Genomic DNA, 20,902 nt, shown 5'->3' with positions numbered 1-20,902 from the left:
AGACCCTGGTCAGGAGGGTGGGAAAGCAAGGACTCAGGTCCAGAAACTGACGGCTGTCAGTTAACCCTGTCACTGCTGAGTGTGGGTCCAATGTCACGCTCTCTTCCGGAGAGCTCTGTTGTCAGTGCTGGCCTAGACTCATGACCTCCACCTGTTGATGTCGCCTGGTTCCGTCTTGTCAACAGCCGTAAGGCAGTAAGTGATTAGGACCATAACAGAGGGGGCTACCAATTCTTAGGGTGATCAGACTCTGGCCTTAATGGAAATGTATCTGACCTTGCCATCTTCCCTAAAACAAAACTAAAGAGGCGCAGTTATCATGGCCCCCACCCAAGCAGTGTGGTCGCTGGAAACAGAAGAGTCAACATAAGCGACTGTAGCAGAGGACACTGGGCTGGCTCCAGGGGTTACTGTATCCATCACTCCCCTCCCCTCATTTCACCTCCCTCTGTCCTGTGGAAGAAATATCTGCCAGCTTCCACCTCACCTAACCTGTAGAGGACAGCAGGACCCCAGCTTTACATCCATAGTGGTACAAAGGGTCTGACTGGATCAATAATGCTTACCATATTTGGAATGGTGACCGATGCTTGCTCACTTCACAGAGTCATTGTTGGAGAACAGATGTAATTGCTGATGGGAAAATTTGAAAGACTTTAAAAGATGGCAAAAGCCATCCTTACAAAGATCCCCAGAACCGATGACATGTGACAATGAAAGGTAGTCAGCTGAGAACCCCAGAGGGAAGATGGGGGGCTGGACAGATGGGCAGATTGTCCTACCTGAAAAGTGTTGGCACAGTGAGGCTGAACCATGCCCGACCCAGGACGGTACCTATGCCCACCTTCCAGAGACCATGGGCCAGGCCCCAGGCAAGCTTGACAGTCCCCAAATAGACCTGCATCCCTTACCACTGTGACACTGCCATGCTCCTGAGGGGGTCTCCTAGCCTGTCAAGACAGTCACTGTCCCTGGCAAGAGCCTCTCTTTTCTGGGAGACTGAGTGATGGACTCAATCCATCACCCTCAGAGCTCCCATAGTGAGCACAGTTGTCACAGAATAGGTGGAATTGGCCCTGAATATCAAATGGCTTCTGCTGCCCAGAACCCTCTCCCTCAGCCTCACCTATTCCCACCTCACTCTTAGACACCCTTGAAGCTAAGGCTTGTCTACACGGATCTGTCCACATGCTATAAGCAGATGTCCAGCCCAGAATACACCCAAGGCTGTACTGTGCACCCTCCAGGATGTAGAATGAGGCAGCCAGGACCAAGTGGGTTGTAAAACATTGCTTTAATGCTCCAATGAGAAGAAATTCCAACCTACTGGAGCAAGGGGTGGGATGGCCCCACCCCAACCTCCAGTTCCAATTTCTGTGTCCCCAACCCAAGGCCACAGCAGCCACAACTAGGGTCTGGCTGGCACCAGGACAGGGACCCATTTTCACCTCCTGTGACTGCAAGATCCCAGCCCACACCAGGACCCGAGCCTTCTAAGGTCACAAACTGGCATGGCAGACATCATCTTCAGTGGGGTCCCATGGCCAGGATTTCAAAGTAGAAGCCAGAGAAACCCATACTTGCCTGCCCACCAAACATGGCCAAGGCCAGCCACAGAATCCAGTCCAGCAGGAACCAGAGCAGCTGGTACCTCATACTTCTGATTCCAGGCTGGAGATTCGCCTCCAGGTGCAGGACCTTGGGAAACCTTGTGTCCCACAGGCCTCCCTGCTGACCTCTTCCAGCACCCCGCTGTCCCTGTAGCCTGTGCCTAGCCCCAGGGTCCTGCCTCTGTGTAATGGAGGCTCCCAGGCTCCAGTGAGCCAGGGGCTGTGACTGGCACAGGGTAGAGAATGATGGCAGACAGCCCCCCAACAGAATGGCAGGTGGGTATGGGTGTGCAGGCAGACGTGCTGTCTGGGCTGCCAGGTGGCCGCCCCTGCCGGTACGCCCTCCACACAGGCTTCTCGGTAGGACGGCAGCCGCATGGACTGTGCCTGAACCAAGTGCCTGCAGGATGGCTGGCTTTGGGGGCAGGGGCAGGCACAGGCGTGACCGGCGCACCTGGCAGGCAGCGGGCTGGATCGAGTGAAGGCTTCTGCTACCGAGCTGGGTAGGGAAGCGTGGCGAGGACGCGGGCCCCGGGCCCAGGCCGCGCGCAACAGAGCCTCCCGCCGAGCCAGCTGTTCCGGCCTGAGCAGCGGCAAGTCGTCGGGCTCCGGGGGCTCCGGGAAGAGCGGGAGGAAGGGGCGCCCGGATCTCTCAGCGCGAGGGAAGGAGCTGTAGTGGCAGTGCGCGGGCAACAGGGGGCGCTCCGGGAGCGCGCGCCGCTCGGAGGCCGAAAGGTGCCGCCCCCGGTGCGCGACCCGCACCGGCCACCGCGTATCCCAAGCGTGCCTGCAGGGTGCTCGGGACACTGCGGGAGGAGGCGGCCCGCACATCGCGGGGCGGCCGGAGGGCTGCGGGGCCCTGCGCACTAGCGGTGTGTGGCCCCCACCGGGAGGCCCCCAGCCACTGGGACTCCGTTGTCCCGGAGGACCCGGGGTGGATGACCGCGGGCCGGAGCTGGTGGGAGCAGGTGCTCGGCGGTTGCTGCTCCAGTTCTCGATGGTGCGTGTGGCGCGGTCCAGGGAGCTGCTCATATCCGCGGTGTTCACCATGTCTCGAGCCGCCTGCAGCATCTTCAACACACTGGCCTGGGCTGAGCCTGCTGTAAGGTCCGGGCTGGGTGGCCGCGCAGGGCTGGGGAGGCTCTGTACCCCGTTGAAGCAGCTGTAGATGCCCTAAGCAATGGAGAAGAGATAGGTCACCACTGTCCTGGGCCATGTTCCAAGTAACAGCTTTTTAAGCCCCAACTGTGTGCTCTTGTGTGTCAGGCAATGTGCTACTCTGCAGATGAATGAAGTATCGGGTTTATTCGTTCTAACGACACAAATGGCAGGGAGGACTCAAAGCCCCACCATGCTGGCAAACCACACCTCTTCCCAAGATGTCAGTTATACATCTGTAAATGAGTCCACAGCCAGCTGGGTTGCTGTCCCTAACACTAAGATCTGTATAGGAAGAGGCAGGCACCTACCCTGCTGAAAGCCAGCAGGAAGTCCAGCTGGGGTGAGTTGGGCACGGAGTGGCGAAGTTTCCAGTAGACAAGGTGCTCCCAGGCAAAGACCAGCAGGGCCAGCCCCATGGCCACCAGCAGCATGTAGAAGACGCCCGCCATGTTGTCGATGTCCAGCTTGCTGCTCATCACCTCATTCTTCTCATTCTGGCAGATCCCTGAGAGCCACACCGTCTCCAGCTTCTGGGTCTCTCCTGGCAGAGAGTACATACAAGACTCAGGACCACCTCTTTGGCAACAAGCCCTCCCAACACACTCCCTGAGCCTGGATAGAGGACGGTTCTACGTCCTTGTTTCCTAGTGGGGACCAGTGCCGCAGAGGTGGAGCAGGGGCAGTAAGCAAGAAGAAAAAGCAGAAGGAAGCTAGCTGCAGAATTAACACCAGTTTTGCGCCCTTTGCCTGCCCACTCCCATATGCCCAGTAAAGTCTTGGTTTTGTTGTTTTGTTTTTGTTTTGTTTTGAGACAGGGTTTCATGTAGCTCACGCTGGCCTTGAAACTTGATAGTAGGCAAGGAAGATCTTAAACTCTGGATCCTCCTGCCTCTACCTCCCAATCCCAGCTGGGATTACAGGCTGACACCACCATGCCTGGCACTAAAGGCTTGCCTGTTGGTTAAATTTTAGTATTCACTCATTCATTCATCATTCATTCATTCATTTATTCATCATATGCTCTTTACCACTGACATGCCAAGCTCGAGCTGAGCCCCTGCGAGATGACATTCTTGTTTGCTCTCATGACACTGAATTTATGGTATGGACAGTGTTTTGAGTTTAAGGGTATGGGGGATTGTTGAGATTTACTTTTGTCCTTAATTGTGTATGTATAAGTATGTCTATGCATGGGTATCATGTGAGTGCAGGTGCTCATGAAGGCCAGAAGTATCCACTCCCCATGGAGCTGGAATTACAGTCAACTGTGAGCTGATGTGGGTGTTGGGAGCCACACTCAGGCTCTCTGCAAGAGCAGTACATGCTCTTAACCACTGAGCCATCCCCGCAGCCCCAAGGCATGGGGTGTGTTTTGTTTTATTTGGAGACGAGCTCTTGATTTATAGTCCAGGCTGGCCTCAAACTCATGATCTCTCTATGTGGGTCCCCCCGGGGCTACAATTACAGGTGTCCATCCCTATACCCATCTCAGACAACATTTTGTCCGCTAAGGATGGAACTGTAAACTCAGAGCTTTCTCTGGGTTTAGAGCAGCCTGGGCTGGTCTCTCCAACTAGTGAGCCCTGCTGCCCAGGCTAGCCTGCTTCCAGCTTGGGAGTAGGCAGAAGTTTAGCCCCACCCTCAGGTAATCTCAAGATGACAGAAGAGAAATACTCATCTAGGAAAACCAGAAGGTGCCTGGGGGCATTCAGCCACTCGGAACCCCCACCAGGCAACTGGAGTGCTTTCTTGCATTCCTTGCCCTTTGGGAAAACCCCAGGTCTGGTCCTTGCATCCACTTACAGGTCATCACTTCCTGAGGGTTCAACAGTCTTTCCTCATACTTGCACCCCAACTGCCCCACCCTCACCCCCAGAGGCCTTCTCCTGTGGAGGCTCTGTGCACACAGAAATGATGATGGAGATGCTGATAACCACAGGCTCTGTGGTCCACCCTGGGCCCTTCCTGGGCCCTACAGTTGTGGTACTCACCATCCCCCAGGAACTGCAGGAGTGCCAGGTCTATGGCCCGCTTCCAGTGGGAGTCTTTCTGCATGGCGATGCCATAGCCAGTGGTGGCGAAGACCTTGCCAGATCCAATGGTGACCAGCTTGCAGCCCTCATCCTTGCCCGCCATGTAGTTGAGGACAGCAGCATCGTAGATAAAGGCATCCAGCTTCCTAGAGACAGGCTGAGCCCTCAGGGCCAAGGGCCCACACCGTGAGAGGGAAGCACCAAACCCAGGGTGTGGACAAGGGCCTGAGTACAGGAGCCTGCGGGCACCACCAGCGAGGTGCCCTTGCAAGGACCCCTTCCGCACTCCTTGGAGAGGACAGGGAACTCTCTGCCCTAGAATATTCCATCCCTCTGCCCATCCCCTTGTGCCCTCAAGAGCCTGTAACTTAACAGTCACCACCTCAAGCTTGGGTCAACACTTCACCTCTATTTCTGGACCATATAGTAAACATCCACTCTGCCTCAAGACCCCCTCTCCCCTCCCCAGGAGTCCCCAAGACATGCCAGCTCCACTGTCCCCACCTTAGGTCTCTAAGGAAGGGACACCTAAGGATGCTTCCTGGGAAGCCATGGAACCAGAGGCAGAGGAGGGCGCAAGACTGGGGACCCACCCCATCTTGAGGCTTGTGAGAGCATCCTCCACTGAGCGCTGGTTGAACTTGACCATGTGGGTGTGCATGTCACGGTAGTTGCTCCGAATGTTCCTCTCTGTGCTGCCATTGGGCACCGTGCCGAAACGGAAGGGTGGGTATTGATCTTGAGGCCGCTGAAACTAAAGGCAGAAAGCAAGCCACTCCCACCCTCTTCATCCAGCCTCCTGGATACCAGAGTCCCAGCCCCAAGTCTGACGTGCACAGTCTTGGGCACAGTCCAGGCCTCCCCTGTCTTTTACAAATGGAAACTCAGAAGCCTGAGACAGAGGAAACTTAATCAAGGTCACTCAGGCTGTGGACCTGAGCAGTCATGGATCCTTCTCCCCAGGCCCCCAAATTCTTCCCACTGCAGCCTTTGTTCCAACTCCCCAGACTGTCCTGTGTCTGCCCATCCAAGGACTATCCCCACCCTCCACCTGGCTGTGGCCCAGGAACCTTCTTGTCACTAAGGCCCGACACAGTGTCGATGTACTGCTCCTGGATCATGAAGGCTGCCAGATTGGCCGTGTAGCTGGCGAGGAAGATAACTGCAAAGAAAGCCCAGACCAGGACCATGATCTTGCTGGTGGTACCCCGGGGGTTCTCGATGGGAACAGAGTTGTTGAAGACCAGCGCCCACAGCAACCACACGGACTTGCCAATGGTGAAGGATGGTCCTCCAGATTCTGGGGGTGAGAAGGTGAGTGTTGGGGCTTCCCTGACCCACTATGAAGGGGCTCATAGCCTGGTGGGAGCCTCATCATGGGCCATTCTACCCTGTCCCTCCACCCAGGCCCATGGAACAGCTTACTCTTGCCCTTGGTGAGGTTCTGGTTGTAGCTGACGGGGCTGAAGTACTCGAACATGAAGACAGTGATGGCAACCACCGTGAGGCACATCACAAACATCATCACCCACACGGCAGGGCTGTAGGGTTCTGGGGACCAAGGCAGGTGGCTCAGAGACCTCGCCCCCCCTCCCCCGCCATTCCAACAGTACTAGGCACCAACAAATGGAGACATGTGCAAAGGAGGGGCCTGGCAGCCCTGTAGGTGGGACCAAAGGTCCCTGATCCTCCGGGCAGCAGAGCCCCCAAAGAGTCCAAGGAAGGACAGCGTACAGTGTTCAAGGCTCCCTCCCTTCTCCTGAGACCACACATCACTCCACTCTAAATCTCCATAGCTCCCTGATCTCCAGCAGGGCCCATCACTAGGGAGGGTTCTGATCCCTCTGCCTGGGGTATGAGGCCCTGAGGGCAAGTCTTACTCCACATCCATTGACGTGGGACCAAAGCCCAAGGCCCTTCAGAATCTGACTCCTGGACTGAGAAACCGTTGCTGTCTAGAGCACTTGCTTCTTTGCAGGGAGGCCATCCTAGAGGTGGGGGTGACTCTTCCCTGACACTCAGAGAGGGCGTGCACGTGCGTGTGTGCGTGTGTGCGTGTGTGTGTGTGTGTGTGTGTGTGTGTGTGTGTGTGTGTGTGTGTGTGTGCGCGTGTGCGCGTGCGTGCATGTGTGTGTTTCACCCTGGCTGGCCTGGAACTCACACAGACCCTCCTGCCTCTGCCTACCACTCTCAGCTCTGACTTTGTTAAAGCCACCCAGCAAGACGGGGCAGAGCTGGGGTCTCACACCAGCCTAGCCAGCTCTCAGCCCTTCCCCTGTGCTCACAGCTTCTCTGAGCCACTTCATGCTACAAGCCCCACCTGACCCCCACACTGGGCACTCAGGAAAAGGAAGGAACATAGTTGTATGCTGTAACCCTGTAACCTGGCTGGGGGTCTGGCACAGTGGGGCTGACCCCCAAAATTCAGGGTTCCTGATGGAGTAAGAAAAGTATCAGCATCTATCTCATGCTCCCCTAATGCTTCGTCCTTGGTCCGTGGCCCAACCCACAGCACAGCCTGTAGCCCGCCGCCGGCCAATCTGTCTTCGCGTCCTTCCCAGTGGCTCCATTGGCCTGTCGGATTCTTTTGACCCCGACCTGGCTCAGAACCCACCAGTGTTAGCACCATCCCCTCCATCTCCTCTTCACTTGCCTCCCACCACCCTCTGAGACTCTCAAGGTCAACCTGCTTGGCTTTAAGGGTCCTCCCCAGACCTCACCTTTCCACTCATACCCCCCACACCCACCCCTGGCTTCTTGTGCCCAGAGCCTTTCCTGGCCACCCAAAGCTCACCCAGGAAGGCTGAGGGGGAGACGGTGCCATTGCTTCTAGCCACCATCACACTGATGCCGGTCTCCACAAAAGGCACAGAGAAATCTATAATCTCAGAGCGCTCCTCATTGATGGTGAGGGAGCCGATGGCCATGTCTGCCCGCTTGTAGTATACCTAGGGGGCAGGAGGGGATTGAAGAGATCCCCCAAGGACTTCAGCATTCTCCCCAGTCCTCATCCTGGAAGAGCATCCGGCAGCCACCAGTGGAACTGGCTACTCCCTCCCTGGGTCCCCAGAGCTCAGTTTCCCCGGACTTCATCACTGCAGAGTTGACAGCCCAGTTGCACAACCACATGGCTGGGGGAAACATGAAATCTAGCAGTGAGCAGGGTGGCCCCAGCTGAACCTGTGGTTGAACCTGGGGTTGACATACCTCCCCGATCATGCCGTTCCACACACCTCGCACCCGCTTGCCGTGTTTGCCGTTGGTCACCAGGTACAGGTCATAGGAGAACTTGACCACCTTGGCCAGCTTCTTGAGGATGTCGATGCAGAAGCCCTTACAGCAGAGCTTGGTGTAGGGGGTTACATCCCCGCTGCTGCAGCCACGACCACAAGTCAGAGCCTGCCACAACGCTCAACCCCAGCTGTTCCTCCCAGCCTGGCATACAGACCCCACCCCTGCCCAAGCACGAGAGACACACACGCAGCAGCTGACCCACCCATGGCAGCACCCAGCTCACACCGGACCTGAAGGTGTGGTTGCTCTGTCTACGGCAGGGCACAGTGTTGGGTACACAGCCACCAGTGCCAGGGTCAGGGCTTTCCACAATGACAAAGGGCCGTTCTTCCAGCGTGGCCACCGTCAGATGCCGGCTGTCCACCACAGGCTGCAGAGAAGTGCTGTAGCGAGGCCACACTGGGTACTTCATGTACAGGACTCCATGATCCCAGCGCCCCACCTGCAGAGGACAACCTGCCTCAGCCAGAACCTGTAGTACTGCTCCCCACCCCCCACACTCTCTAGACAGGGCTTCTGGGGACCATCTGCCAAGGCCATGAACCCTAAAGATACCCAGGGCAGACAGATTAGGGAGGCTTGGACAGAGGCATTTGGAAGACAGAAATACAGGCCAAGGGCTGACCATGGACACAAGGGCAGGCTCCCCACAGCCTCCTCCACGTCCTGGGCCCTGTGATCTCCAAGGTTGTCACCACATTGCTGCTGGCCCAAAACACCTTCCTAAGTCTCAGACTGCCTCAGCAACCTCACTTCCCCATTACCTCAGCACAACATTCCACCAACATTCGCCCCCTTTTATCACATCCCCCCACCATCCGACACATCATTTCGCAGCCTTTTGTCTACACCAGGTTAGCACTCCGTCTTACTGGGTTCTTCCTCAATCTTCAGCCCAACTTAAACATCCCATCTGCAGAAATGCCTTCCCTAGTTTCTTCCTTTGAAAGCAAAACAAATTCTTGTCTTCCTCTCCACACACTTGCTGTTTTGGGTTGTTTTGTTTTGTTAGGGGGCAAAACACGTTCTCACCATGTAGCCCTGCTGGTCTGTGACTTGCTATGTAAATCAAATAGACCAAGCTGGGCTCGGGTTTGAAGCAATCCTCCTGCCTCTGCCCCTTGAGTACTAGGATTACAGGCATGAATAATCACCTTGTGCCTGGTGCTGTTTTGCATACATCTGTACCCAAGCACTGATCTTTCCTTATTCTGCTTATTTACATGTCCAGCTGGCCAGTTCAGACATAGGTCACTCCTCTAGGGCCAGGACTATGTGACAGAAATGCTTAAGTTCAGTAGTGCAAGGAAAGCAGGGTGTCCCGGGAGCCTGCGGGAATGGGGGTGTGTGACCTAAACCATCTGGGAGGCCTCCAAGTTTTCCCAGTGAAGGAAGTCTCGGCTGAGACATGAACAGAGGGACTCTGCTCAGCTGTGGGGAAATAATAGGAAACAGAGGGCCCTGGGCTCACCCCCATCTCACCATCTCCCAGAGGCGGTGCCGGTTGAGGGCGATCACAACCATGGTGGGCTGGACCAGGTACCCACCAGGGCTGAAGGAGAAGTCTCGGCCCTCCCAGGTGACATTCAGTAGGTGCCTAGGGAGGTGAGGCAGAGAGATGCCAGGGTGTCCCACCCCAGGATGTGGCTCTGCCTAGGACATCCCATACTACCACCATCGTAAAGCATTTGTGTGCTTATTATTTTTAAAAGTCTCCCTGTGTTGACCTCCTGGACCTTTCCACATCCTAAAACCCGCTGTTTCTTTAGATAAGGATGCAAAGACCCAGAGACCTAAAGGAACTTGACCTAGCATATGCTGGTGTGAGATAGAGGGAGATGAGAGAGACCAGGAGCCCAAGCTCATTGCCATTCAAGTCCCCTGAAGTGCCCTACATGATAAGGGTAGGTGCTTACCTGTAGAAGGCCTGCCTGGCAGGGCTGACAGGTCCGGGGTGGCTTCGGCAGTCCCCAGCCGGGGCAGGCAGGGTACCGTACTGGCGTCGGTAGCTGTGGGCACCGAGGGCCAGGATGGCCACACCGTCGCGAACCTTCTGGCGCAGGCTAAGGCGCCAGCTCTCGGTGACCACACTGATGAGGCCCACAGGGAAGGCTGCCGGGGGCGCGTCGGTGCTCCCCAGCGCCAGATTAGGCACCAACCACACGTGGCCGGGTCCCACCAGGCCGGCCTGTGCAGCCTCAGCGAAGAGCACCTCGGCCTCCTCGCGGGAGCAGTAGGCCACCAGCACGGGAGCGTCGACCTGGCGCAGCAGGCGCTGAGTGCGCGCTCGCGGCCCGCCCGGGCCCAGCTCCAGTGTGAGCACGTCCAGCAGCCGCCAGCTCAGGTAGCTGGCGTCGGCGACGGCGCGCACGCCCTCGAGGAAGAGCGCGTGGCCCGGGTGCAGGCTGGTGATGACGGCGAACGCGCTCCAGTCGTATTCCTCCAGCACCTTGAACAGCACCTGCAGCTGCTGCTCCAGGGACACGCCCAGCTGCAGGAAGGCGGAGCCAGGCTCCTGGGGACGGGGTGTGGCGGGCCTGAGTGGGGGGCGGGGCGGAATGAGCCTCGCCCTGCGCCCCAGCTCCCACCTTTCCCTGCTCCTGAAATCCTAGAGTAGGGGGTGGGGAGGCTCAGTGTCCCGGGGAACCCCTGCCCTGTGGCCCATTGGACTCACCTGGGGAATTTTACAAACTAAAATTCCCGCCCCTCAACCTGACCCTGCTTGAACAACCGGCCAGAAGCCTCAGCACCATCAGTGAACTTATTAGAAACCCAGAAGTCCTCGCTGCACCCCAACACCTATGGCATTCAACAGAATTTCAGGGTGATGCCTGGAATCTGCCTGTGGGCAAGCTCTTCTGGGTTTCCCCTGAGCCCGCGACTTTGAGAAGCACTGCCCGGACCAACTGAATCAGAGTCTTGGAATTATAGCTCCAGGCTTAGCGCTCTTGCCAAGCACTGTGAGAGTCGAGAAACAGAGTCCCGGGAGCTGATACCCGGCCCAGCGATAGGTAACAGGAAAGCACCACCCTGCCCATAGCCTCAGGAGCGAGAAAGCTCCTCCTTCACGCCACCTCTACACCCCAAAGTCCACAGCCACTGCAAGCTTCAGGGAGTGGTTTCCTCCGAAGGTCTCCTTCCAGCACTACAGCTCCCCCCAAGAGGCCTCCTCACTGCCATCATTCTGATCCTATTTTTTAAAAAGGGGAACTATAGGCCCCAAGCCCAGGTTCTTCAACAGACCAATTTCAACTAAAAGAGAAGCTGTGGTGGCACATGCCTGTAACCACAGCACTTGGGAGGCCGGAGGGTTAGCCACAAGTTCAACACCAACCTGGTCTACAGAGTAAGTTCCAAACCCTAGCCCAGGCTACAGAGTCACACTCTGTCTCAAAGACAGAGAGTGCAAGGGTGGAGACTTTGAAGCTGTAGCCACCAGCCACCAGATGTGAACTTCATTTGGCTTCTGATCCAAGCAAACCGACTTAAAAATAAACACGGATGACATTTATGAGGCGGTGGGGAAATGTGGGCACTGGCTGGATATTTGAAGAGGCCGAGGAATTTTTATTATTTATTTTAGACGTGATAATGTATGGTGGGTTTTTTTTTTTTTTTTTTTTTTTAGGCTTTCGTCTGCTGTAGGTACACACTGAAATATTTATGGGTGGGATGATAAGCTGTCTGGAATTTTGCTTCAGTTTACCACTGCAGAGGGAGCAATGGCCAGGGAGGGGCATGGGGGAGGAGAGAGGGTCAAGGTGGACGGAAGGTAGATGGTGTACCTTTGTACTCTTTCTGCATATTCTCAAATTTTTCTGGGTTGAAGGAGCAATGAAGCTGATGCAAATCAAGCCAGCGTCCCCCGGATCACCCTCCCTGACTGACCCATACTGACAACAAAGCCTAACGCTTCCCAAGTCGTGAGTCCCACCTCCTTCTCCCGGCTTCTCTCTGATCAGCGATATATCCCTCCCAAGTCCCACTTAGCCTCTGGCCTCAGACACCATTTGTTGAAAGGTCGTATCTGACCAACACCCCATCCGAACAGGCCCCGTGAGACGCCTGCCCTGGAGGCATCTGTCTTTCCTTCGAAATGCCTCTGTCACTTGGCATTGTATATGAATCTGTGTTGGGCACTTTCTCCCCAGAGCATCAAGTGTGTCTGTCTCTCCCATGCCTGGAGCAGTGACCTGGCCCGGTCATGCCATCCCCTACATATGAATGCTCAGTGTCCAAGGGGTCTAGGGCCTGACCAATGAGAGCTGGGGAAGCAGAGTAGGTAGCCTGGCCATCACAGCTGGAAGGCCATCTACCCACCTCATCCAGACACAAACGCAACAGCAATTGAGAGCACTGATAATCTGGATCCAGGGAACATTCTCCCCATGGTATCTTCCCCTTCCCTCATCACACCTTCAGTCCCAGCCAGTCCCAGCTCCCGAAGGTCTAAGCTGCTCCCTAATCCAGACTCAGCCCTGGACCCCAGCTCCAGCCTAGCTCTGGGCTCAGGGAGGAAGGGACAAGAATTTAGACAGGCACCTTGGGGGTTAGGACCACAGCAGAGCCTCCGCTGATGCTGAGGATGGGCACGTGGGTCTGGGAGGAGACGAAGTCCAGTAGCTGGGCCACCGCCTCGGTGTCCACGTTGTCTTCAAAGACGATGCCGTGGACACGGGCAGCACCCAGAAGCCCGCAGATTTGGGTGAGGATGCTGCTGGGGTTGGTATTGTTGACGCCAACTGTGAGTGGCTGGATCTCCAGAGGCAGGTCTAGGAAGTTCTGGGGGGTGAGACGAGTGCGGGCCTGGGCCTGCAGTGGCCCAGAGCTGCCAAACACCACTGCCACCGTCACTGCCTGCTCTCTCTGCCCTGGGCCCAGCCCTGCCCAGGCACCGAGGAGGGAAGTGAGCAGCAGAGCCGGCCCTAGGGCCCCACCCATGTCCACTGGAGGGTCCTGCAGAGAAACCAGGGCAGGCATAGAGAGAGACAGATGGACACACAGGAGGCAAGGACCAGAGAACAGAGAAGAGAGAACCTCCCTCCATGGAAGAGGCAGAGACAGACAGACAGACACAGACAGACACAGAGAAAGAGACAAGTTAGCTGAGCATCCCCAGGGCACCTTGGAGAGGCAGCAGCCTGGACAAAGCTTGTCACCCTTATCTATGAATAGCTAGAAAGGTCACAGTCCCCAAACCCAGTTATCTGGGTTCTGCCCTAGCAAAGACACTGAAATGTTTGTGTGTTGTTCAAGAGCCCTGATCTGAGATGGACAGAGCTGAGTTCAAATCAGGAATGCCACTTACTAGCAATGTGATCTTTAAAACAAATAAACAAGATTCATTACAAAATTACGTGAAGGGGGTTAGGGATTTAGCTCAGTGGTAGAGTGCTTGCCTAGCAAGTCCTAGGCCCTGGGTTTGGTCCTCAGCTCTGAAAAAAAAAAAAAAAAAGGACAAAAATTAGGAAATTATGTGAAGACGTGTGTGTTTTTGTAGGGATCTGTACATGTGTGTGTGTGGGTACCTGTAGAGTCAGATCCCCTGGAGCTCTAGTTTCAGGTAGTTGTGAGCTGCCAGGCGTGTGTACTAGGAATTCAACTAAGGTCTTCTACAACCACTGAGCCATCTTTCCAGCCTCAGCTGTGTGATCTTTGAGAAGTCACTTAGCCTGTCTGAACTTTCAAAATAAGAAATCCAGCTATTCACTGCCATTAGCAAATTTTATCCTGTAGGCGACAGTCTCTCTGCCAGATAAAGACAGGTAGCTCTGTGGCACCCCCACAGCCCAGTCCTCTCAACAGCCGAACTGAATCTTGCATCTATCCCTCATCAGAACAAATACTACTGCTCAGTGTTCTGCTTGCCCTGGAGCCAGCCCTGGACCTCTGCTGTGTGGCTCTGCCTGGCAGATCCTCTCCTCCAGAGCTTGGATGTCTTCGCCACCTTCCCTTCAGCAAGCTCATTTAGGGCAGCCCTCTAAAGCAGAGTGGTCAAGGCCAACTCGCTTGGGTTCAGGACACCCAAAGCCCTGAGATGTCCAACTTACATCCGCTATTCACATCCCACTGCTGGTGTGTAGGGCCTTTTTTACATCTAACCTAAACGCCCAAGTGTGTCTGCTACAGATTCATTCTGGATCAAGACCAAAGCCCGGTGGGTGAGAGAAACATGTCTCCTGGTGCCCACAGATGCAGCACATGGCCACCCTCTCCAGCCTCCTCCCACGTCTAATAAAACTAACCAGGGGGAGTCAAAGAAGGATCAGAGTGGGCCTGCCACTCCAGCCCCCATGCAGGAGATTTGTACACCTTTGCCACAGAAATGCAGAATGAACCCAAACATCTCACCCAGACACCCTAGGGCTAGGGCTTGAGAACTCCCAGGACAGCCCTGGCTCCTTCCAGACCTTTCCTCTGCTCTGCAGGCCACTACATCCCTCTCTTCCTTTTGTTCCAAGACTGATTTCTTACATGACACCCCTTCAGAGGCTTCCCTCCAGAGTCTCCAGTTCTCTCTAAGGAAACGGGGCAGCAAAATGCAAGGGTCACCAGGGAGTGTGCAGGAAATTTCTTCTCTTTGCTGAAAAGGTAGCTCTGAAGGAGACCACAGAAAGGAAGTTTTCAGCTATGAAGTGTGACTCGGTACACAGATCACCTTCTGTGAATGAGTTGCTGGATGATGAGATGCTAACATGGGGAGACATGGTCCCTGCTCTCCAGGAGCTCAGTGATGAAGATGCTGAACCAGCAGGATGCTATAAGCTCTTTTTTTTTTTTCTAAACTTACTTCTTTTTCCCTCAGACCCTGGCATCCCTACTCCCCTCCCAGCATACCTTCTCCCAGCTAAGGCTCCAGTACTTCCTCACATAGGTATAAGGAGCTGATAACAATAGCATGTTACCATTGACAAACAAAATGAAATTTAACAGGTCAGGGCTTTAAGCTAAGGTGTGAGGTGGTAGAAGTTCGGGCTAAGTAGAGAGGATTGGCGGCAGAGGAAGGAATGCTGTAGACTCACCAGAACCTGCGAGATCGCCCCCTATCTAGGAATGGCGGCTTGGAATCATGATTGAGTGTGGGATGGGATCCTAAATCACCACACCATGTGATGTGGACTGTATCGTTTCCAAGCATGACAGCAAAGGGCACAGTCATGCCCACTGCTCCTTTGAAGACCTGTGTGCTCATCCAGTTCTAGATTCCTCCCAGTGGGAGCCACAAGCTTCCCCGTTTCTGTCTCCTAGGAATGGGCTCTCTTTACCCGTGCCGACCAGTACAGTAGTCCCAAGCACACGTAACTTGAAATACTTCCCACGGAAGTGAGGTGTGCTGTCGGCACAAAGATACACTGGATATTGGACATGGTGTGAAGAGTATGTAAAACAGTATGTGAACTACCTCGATAATATTCTTTTTATGTTTGTTTTCACGTGGTGTGTGTGTGTGTGTGTGTGTGTGTGTTCAAATGTGTGTGTGTTCAAATGTGTGTGTGTACATGTGCATGTGGAGGCCGGAGGCATCAGAAGTCTGCCTGGCTTACTCCTCACCTTATGCATTGAGGCAGAGTCTTTCCTTCAAACCCAGAGCACTAGAATTAGAGGCAAGCTACAGTGCCCACCCAGCATTTACATGAGCTCTGGGAATGCAAACTCTGGTCCTCGTGTTTATATGGAAAATTCTTTATCCACTGAACCAGCTTCCCAGCTCTCCTCATTGATATTTTTATATTCACTACATGTTAAAATAATGCTTTGGATATACTGAATTAAAGTATACTATTAAGCCAGGCATAGTGGTACACATTTTTAATTCTAGCACTTGGGAGGCAGAGGCAGGAGGATCTCTGAGGGGTCAACCTGGTATATGGAGTGAATTCCAGGACAGCCAGGGCTACAGAAACTCTCTCTCGAAAATCCAATAACTGACTAAATAAATAAACCATGCTATTAAAATGTTATCTGTTTTTCTCTTTTTTTTCATATTAAACTCATAGTTTTATTCAGGTTTGATTTTTAACAAATGTGTCAAGGAGAATGCCTGAAGGAAAGGGTAAAGCCCTTGGGGGCAAGGCCCTCCCAGATGCCTGAGGAGGGATCATCTCCGCCCCCCCCCTCACCCCCCCTTCTCACCACAACTAAAGGGACTTGGGAAGAGACACAGACAGGGAAGGGGCTGGTCCCCAGTCTGTACAAGTGGTGCTTGGGGGTGAAATGGACAACAGGGGACCAGACTGAGGATAAATAGGGTAAAGGACACAAGACCGTTTGCCAGAATCCATGGCTTAGGGAAAGGGGGAGGGGACCTAAACCACAAGCAGCCCAACTCCCTTTCCCCACCACAGCTGTGAGGGAAGTGGCGGGCAGCTTCACCAAGGCCCTGGCTCCCTCACTCCAGGCCAAGTGAGCTAGGTGAAGGACAGGGGCTCCCTGACAGTTTGAAAGGGTGAGGAAAACCGGAAAAAAAAAAGTCAAATAAATTATACAGGAGTCCAGCCAAGGGTCCAGCTGGGGGAGGGACCCCGTAGGCTCAAGGATCTCCGCTGCTGCTGCCGCCACCGCCGCCACCACCACCACCACCCTGGGAAGCAGTTATTTTACTTTCCATTTTATTTAACTCTTTATTTATTTTTAGGCAGGGTCTCAATATGTAGCCGCTGCAGGCCTAGAACTCACTGTTAGATACTAGAACTCACCAGGGCTCTGCCTGCCTCTTCACCCCAGTGCTGAGATTAAAGACATGGCCCATCATAACTGGCTCTTTCCTCCTTTATTAATGTTGGCACTATATATACTTTTTCTTCAACACAGGGTTTCTCTGTGTAGCCTTGGCTGTCCTGGAACTTGCTCTGTAGACCAGGCTGGCCTACAGCTCACAGAGATCTGCCCGCCTCTGCCTCTGCCTCCAGAGTGCCGGGATTAAAGGCCTGTGCCACCACTGTCCAGCTGGTACTAGGAATTTTAAAATCACACATGTGGCTCCTATTTTATCTCTTCCAGGGCAGTGTGAGTCTGGGGGAAGGGCCCAGGTTCTCCCCCCAACTCCGAAGGGGGTGTTCCTTGCCAGCTTTCCTCCAATGTGAAAATATCCTCCTGGATTAAGGGTAGAGAGGAAGGGAAATCAAGACAGGTCGTAAGAGCTGAAAGACCAGCATCCAGCAGGTCTCTGAGCTGACAAAGCAATGGGACAGGGCATCGCTCACAAGAAACACCCCACTCCATGTCCCTGGTCCCCAGCCTCTCTCCGCATCTGCTTCCTGCCCTCCTCCTAACTGCTAGAACTTTCCCCTGGTCCCTGTGACAGAGGTCGAGCAGGACAGCTTCTCTCTGGTGCCCGCAAATGAAATCCCAACGTCCAACAAGCTAACTCAAACCCACTGTCTTCTCCTACTTGGGTACTCACCCCTGCTAGACTGTGGTGTGCTGTCTTCATCTCCAGGCCTTGCTTCCTGCTGTTCCTCAGGTCAGAGAAACCTCTCCCTAACAAAATTCTATTGTCTTTCAGAGCCCAACTTAAGTCCCTCTTCTATAGGTTTCTGCCCTTAATCTTGATTCATCGGCTCTGGACCCCCAGGAAAAGACAGGGTTTGGGTTCCTCCGCTCTTTCCCTGCAGGGTGTCAAGCCCCGAGCTGATTCTCCTCAGGTACCCCACCATTACTGGACCTTTGTACATCCCTGATGACACTCCTCTCTCCAAGGGTCTTAAAGCAGTGTTCGCTGAACCCCTGGTCCCTAAGTACAGGGGAGAGGTTAGCAGTGGCCAGTCCTTTAGGACACTCGGCACCTCTTGGCAGGTTCCATTACCCCCTACATGTTAGGGACCTTCTCTCCTGCTTCCACCAACCCCTCAGTCACACAGGCTCCTTGACAACGCCATGCTTACGTATAGCACATACACACACTCACTCACACCCGGGACACTAACGGCTCCCTCACTCCTAAGGCCTAGAAGCTCTGGTCCCCAAAGCTAATATCACCCACCTAAGCTGCTGATTCCTGACAGTGGGAGACCCTCACTGATATGACCCTCTTCTACCGTAGTCCCCTCCCTTCACTTTTGCCCCATAACACCCCAGGCACCTGGAAAGAAAGAGACAGCCCATCTATGTTGTCCACACTTGTGGGGACACTGACTGCTGCCTCGTCCAATACTAACTGCCCCCTCCCAGCTGATTCGTCTCAGCCCCCGGGGGCGCCCCGCCCCCTCCCCTCGCAGGAATCTTACTCTGGGGCTGTGAAGTTCGGGGTATTTTTAGGCCGGCGATAAATAATTCATAGGGAACGTGGCATCTGGCTGCCCCTGCAGGAGGAGGGGGCGCGAGCTCCGAAGGGCCACCATCACTCGCCGCTCAAGGACACTCGCGATGCGGCGGCAGTGGCGGTGACTCCGGGCGCGGAGACCCGCGCCACGCCTCCTGGCGGCCAAATTGAGCACCATGCACTCCTCGCCCCCAGCCTGGCCACTGCCCCCTGAACTCTCTCTCCCTCAAGCCCAGCCAGCACCAGCTCTCTACCCCAAGTCCTATGCCCCCAACCCACTGCCTCAAGCTAGGTCGGGATCTCAAGCTCTTGGGCAGGGGATGGCCAGGTTAGCCTGGCAGGCGGGCCTGTGGGTCAGGACCCAGTCTTGGTGACCCTCCGGAGTGAATCCCCAGGCGTCCAGTTTCCTACCAACCTGTCCCTTTCAGGTTCTTATTCTTAACAAGTTTCGAAACTAGCTCAGAGGCAGGAACTGGACCTGCTCCAAAAAGCCAGTAGGATGCATCTTCTCCAAATACGGTCCCGTTCCCCCACCCCCCACCCCGCAAATTTTCTCGTAGCTAGGGGGAGGGTGAGTTGCTGATGGGGCCAGGACTGGGGGTGCTATACCAGATGTCCCATTGGGAAGGGAGGGCTGGGAAACAGAGTGAGCAAATGGGGTCAGCGTCCCCAGCGGGCATTTCTGCCTCTCGCCCAACAGGACTTTTGAAGGGTCGCCAAACACGCCCTTGGGGGATTTGCAGCCTGCTAGGTGCCTTGACCCTTGGCAGGCCTCCCCCTGCCTGCCTAGGCCAAGCACAAATCGCTGCCTTCCGCAGCCGGAGATCAAGGCTTCTCCTCCCAGCCGTCGGGGATCCTTGTTGAAGCCCCAGGAGACTACAGCCTCCAACTGGTGCTTCCAGGGCCCAGTGCACCAGGGCACAGGCTCTCCGGTGGCCTTTCTGCCCACCTTCCTTTTGGAGTCCGCAGAGCCCGGGGGAACCAGGGCGCGGGGGTCAGCGTTCGGGCAAATCCTGTCACTCCAGAAATCCATTGATCTCGGAGGTCAGAGGATGGAATATTAGGAGCTCCCGGGGGAGGGTAAGGAGAGGAGTGGGAAGCGGAGGGCTTGGAGAACTCACCCCAATGAGGGGGTCGGTGGATAGCAGATGCGCGCAGCAGGTGCCAGCAGGGACCAGCTCAGCAACTGCTACAACCCCCTTTCTGCTCTCCGAGCTCTGTGTCCTTTCCAGCTCCCCGCGCTCTGGTCGAACCCAACCTCGGCCCCAGGTCCTGGCCCCTGACCGGTTCCTTGCCCCCAGCGGCTTCCACCCGCAACAGTTGGACCCAGCAATCCAGATTCCCGCGTCCGAGGACTGTGCCCAGCCTGGCCGGGCCACCGCGACAGACGAAGAGAAGGAGACTCCGCGACCCTAGGGACAAACGCCTTGGGCTCTCCACCCGCGTCCTTCCCTCGCGCCCGCGGCTGGTCTGTCTCCCAAGACTGTCTCTCCTCGCCTCCTTTGCCACCGAGTCCACAACGCCGGTCGGGCTCTCGAGGGTCCTGGTCCCCCTGGCCTCTGACTCCCCGAACTGGCCGTACAGTCTCGGGTGTCCCGCGTCTGTCTCCACCGTCCTTGCCCGCGCGGCGCCAGAGCCGCTTAAGTTGCCTGCGAAGTTGGCGCCCCCTCCCCCCCGCTCGCCGCCAGCCCCCAGCCGCCACTCACCCGGGAAGGGGCTCTGCACCTACGCCCAGAGCCCGGGCCGCCTCCCGTGCGATGCTCGTGCCGCCGAGCTGGCACGCTGGCTGTGCGTTCGGCGGGCACCGGAGCCGGGAGCGGCGGGACCAGTGAGGATGGCGCGGCCTGAATGCCTCCCGCCCCCGCGCCCGGCCCGCGCGCCCCGTGGCGGGGCTGTGTCCCGGGCTGCGCAAAGGCGCGCCTCCGGCTCTTGGGGCTCACCAGCCGACTGTGATGGAGCTCGCCGCCGGTCGCCTCCGCCCCGCCCTGGCCCGCCCCAGCCGGCCACCGGTGCCCCCCTGGCCCTTCTAGGCCCCTCCCTGCCCGCCTGTGCTCCTAGCTGCCCCCCTCTCCTCTCTCCTGCTCAGGGACCCTGTCCCCAGACCCGATACTCAGAGGCAAGGGCAGCTTCGGAGAAAAACACCACCTTGCCAGGAGCCCTGGGTTCGAGCCCTTAGTTCTCTAGCTGTGTGACCTTGGGCCAGTTAATTTTGAGGCTCCTTCAGTTTATAAAGTAAGGCCAGATCTTGCTGCCATAAGAGATATAAACTGCCGTAGGCTGGAGTAGTCTTTGAAAAGGCTTGTGGATTTATCTGGAAGCTTGGAAATGGAAAGGCACAGACCATGTGGAGATTGGAGGGCCCGGCCAAGCCTGCCAGCAACCGGGCGAGACCGGGGCATATTGGGGACAAGCTGCTGCCCTGTGTTCTCACTCCCTCCTTTTCTCTTCGTTTGTCTCTGTTTCTGTCCTGGAAGTACCAGGCAGCGAGGCCAGCAGGGCAGACAAGTAAGGGATTTGTCACCAGTGACTGAAGTGTGAACTGA

General features: G+C 55.6%; 2 protein-coding genes and 1 long non-coding RNA gene across 5 annotated transcripts; 2 read left to right on the top strand and 1 right to left on the bottom strand.

Annotated features, from left to right (window-relative positions):
- Positions 1-1,275: 1,275 nt before the first annotated feature.
- On the bottom strand, positions 1,276-20,392 carry Grin2c (glutamate ionotropic receptor NMDA type subunit 2C). Of its 3 annotated transcripts, XM_052758696.1 has the most exons (14): positions 20,066-20,392; positions 19,481-19,771; positions 12,641-13,054; positions 10,015-10,613; positions 9,581-9,695; positions 8,329-8,540; positions 8,012-8,177; positions 7,599-7,752; positions 6,230-6,355; positions 5,875-6,104; positions 5,398-5,558; positions 4,763-4,950; positions 3,080-3,312; positions 1,276-2,783 (listed from the first exon to the last, which is right to left on the bottom strand). In XM_052758696.1, the coding sequence occupies exons 3-14, from the start codon at positions 13,037-13,039 to the stop codon at positions 1,653-1,655; spliced, it is 3,714 nt and encodes a 1,237-aa protein (XP_052614656.1). In that variant the 5' UTR covers positions 13,040-13,054; positions 19,481-19,771; positions 20,066-20,392; the 3' UTR covers positions 1,276-1,652. The 3 variants fall into 3 exon arrangements, with proteins under 3 accessions (XP_052614656.1, XP_052614657.1, XP_052614655.1); XM_052758697.1 differs by lacking the exon at positions 19,481-19,771 and having other exon boundaries at positions 20,066-20,173; XM_052758695.1 differs by lacking the exons at positions 19,481-19,771; positions 20,066-20,392 and adding an exon at positions 17,502-18,314.
- On the top strand, positions 2,599-3,560 carry LOC128122887 (uncharacterized). The gene is made up of 2 exons (XR_008222524.1): positions 2,599-2,712; positions 3,273-3,560. It is a non-coding gene; the product is annotated as an uncharacterized LOC128122887 (long non-coding RNA).
- On the top strand, positions 18,464-20,207 carry LOC128121491 (uncharacterized). The gene is made up of 4 exons (XM_052756216.1): positions 18,464-18,480; positions 19,024-19,403; positions 19,592-20,147; positions 20,189-20,207. The coding sequence occupies exons 1-4, from the start codon at positions 18,464-18,466 to the stop codon at positions 20,205-20,207; spliced, it is 972 nt and encodes a 323-aa protein (XP_052612176.1).
- Positions 20,393-20,902: the final 510 nt, after the last annotated feature.

This window comes from Peromyscus californicus, unplaced genomic scaffold (genome assembly GCF_007827085.1).
Source record: "Peromyscus californicus insignis strain IS unplaced genomic scaffold, ASM782708v3 Scaffold_3__1_contigs__length_106647218, whole genome shotgun sequence".
Lineage (NCBI taxonomy): Eukaryota > Metazoa > Chordata > Mammalia > Rodentia > Cricetidae > Peromyscus > Peromyscus californicus.
Note: the sequence above shows the minus strand (reverse complement) of the source record. Positions and strands in the feature narration are given on the sequence as shown.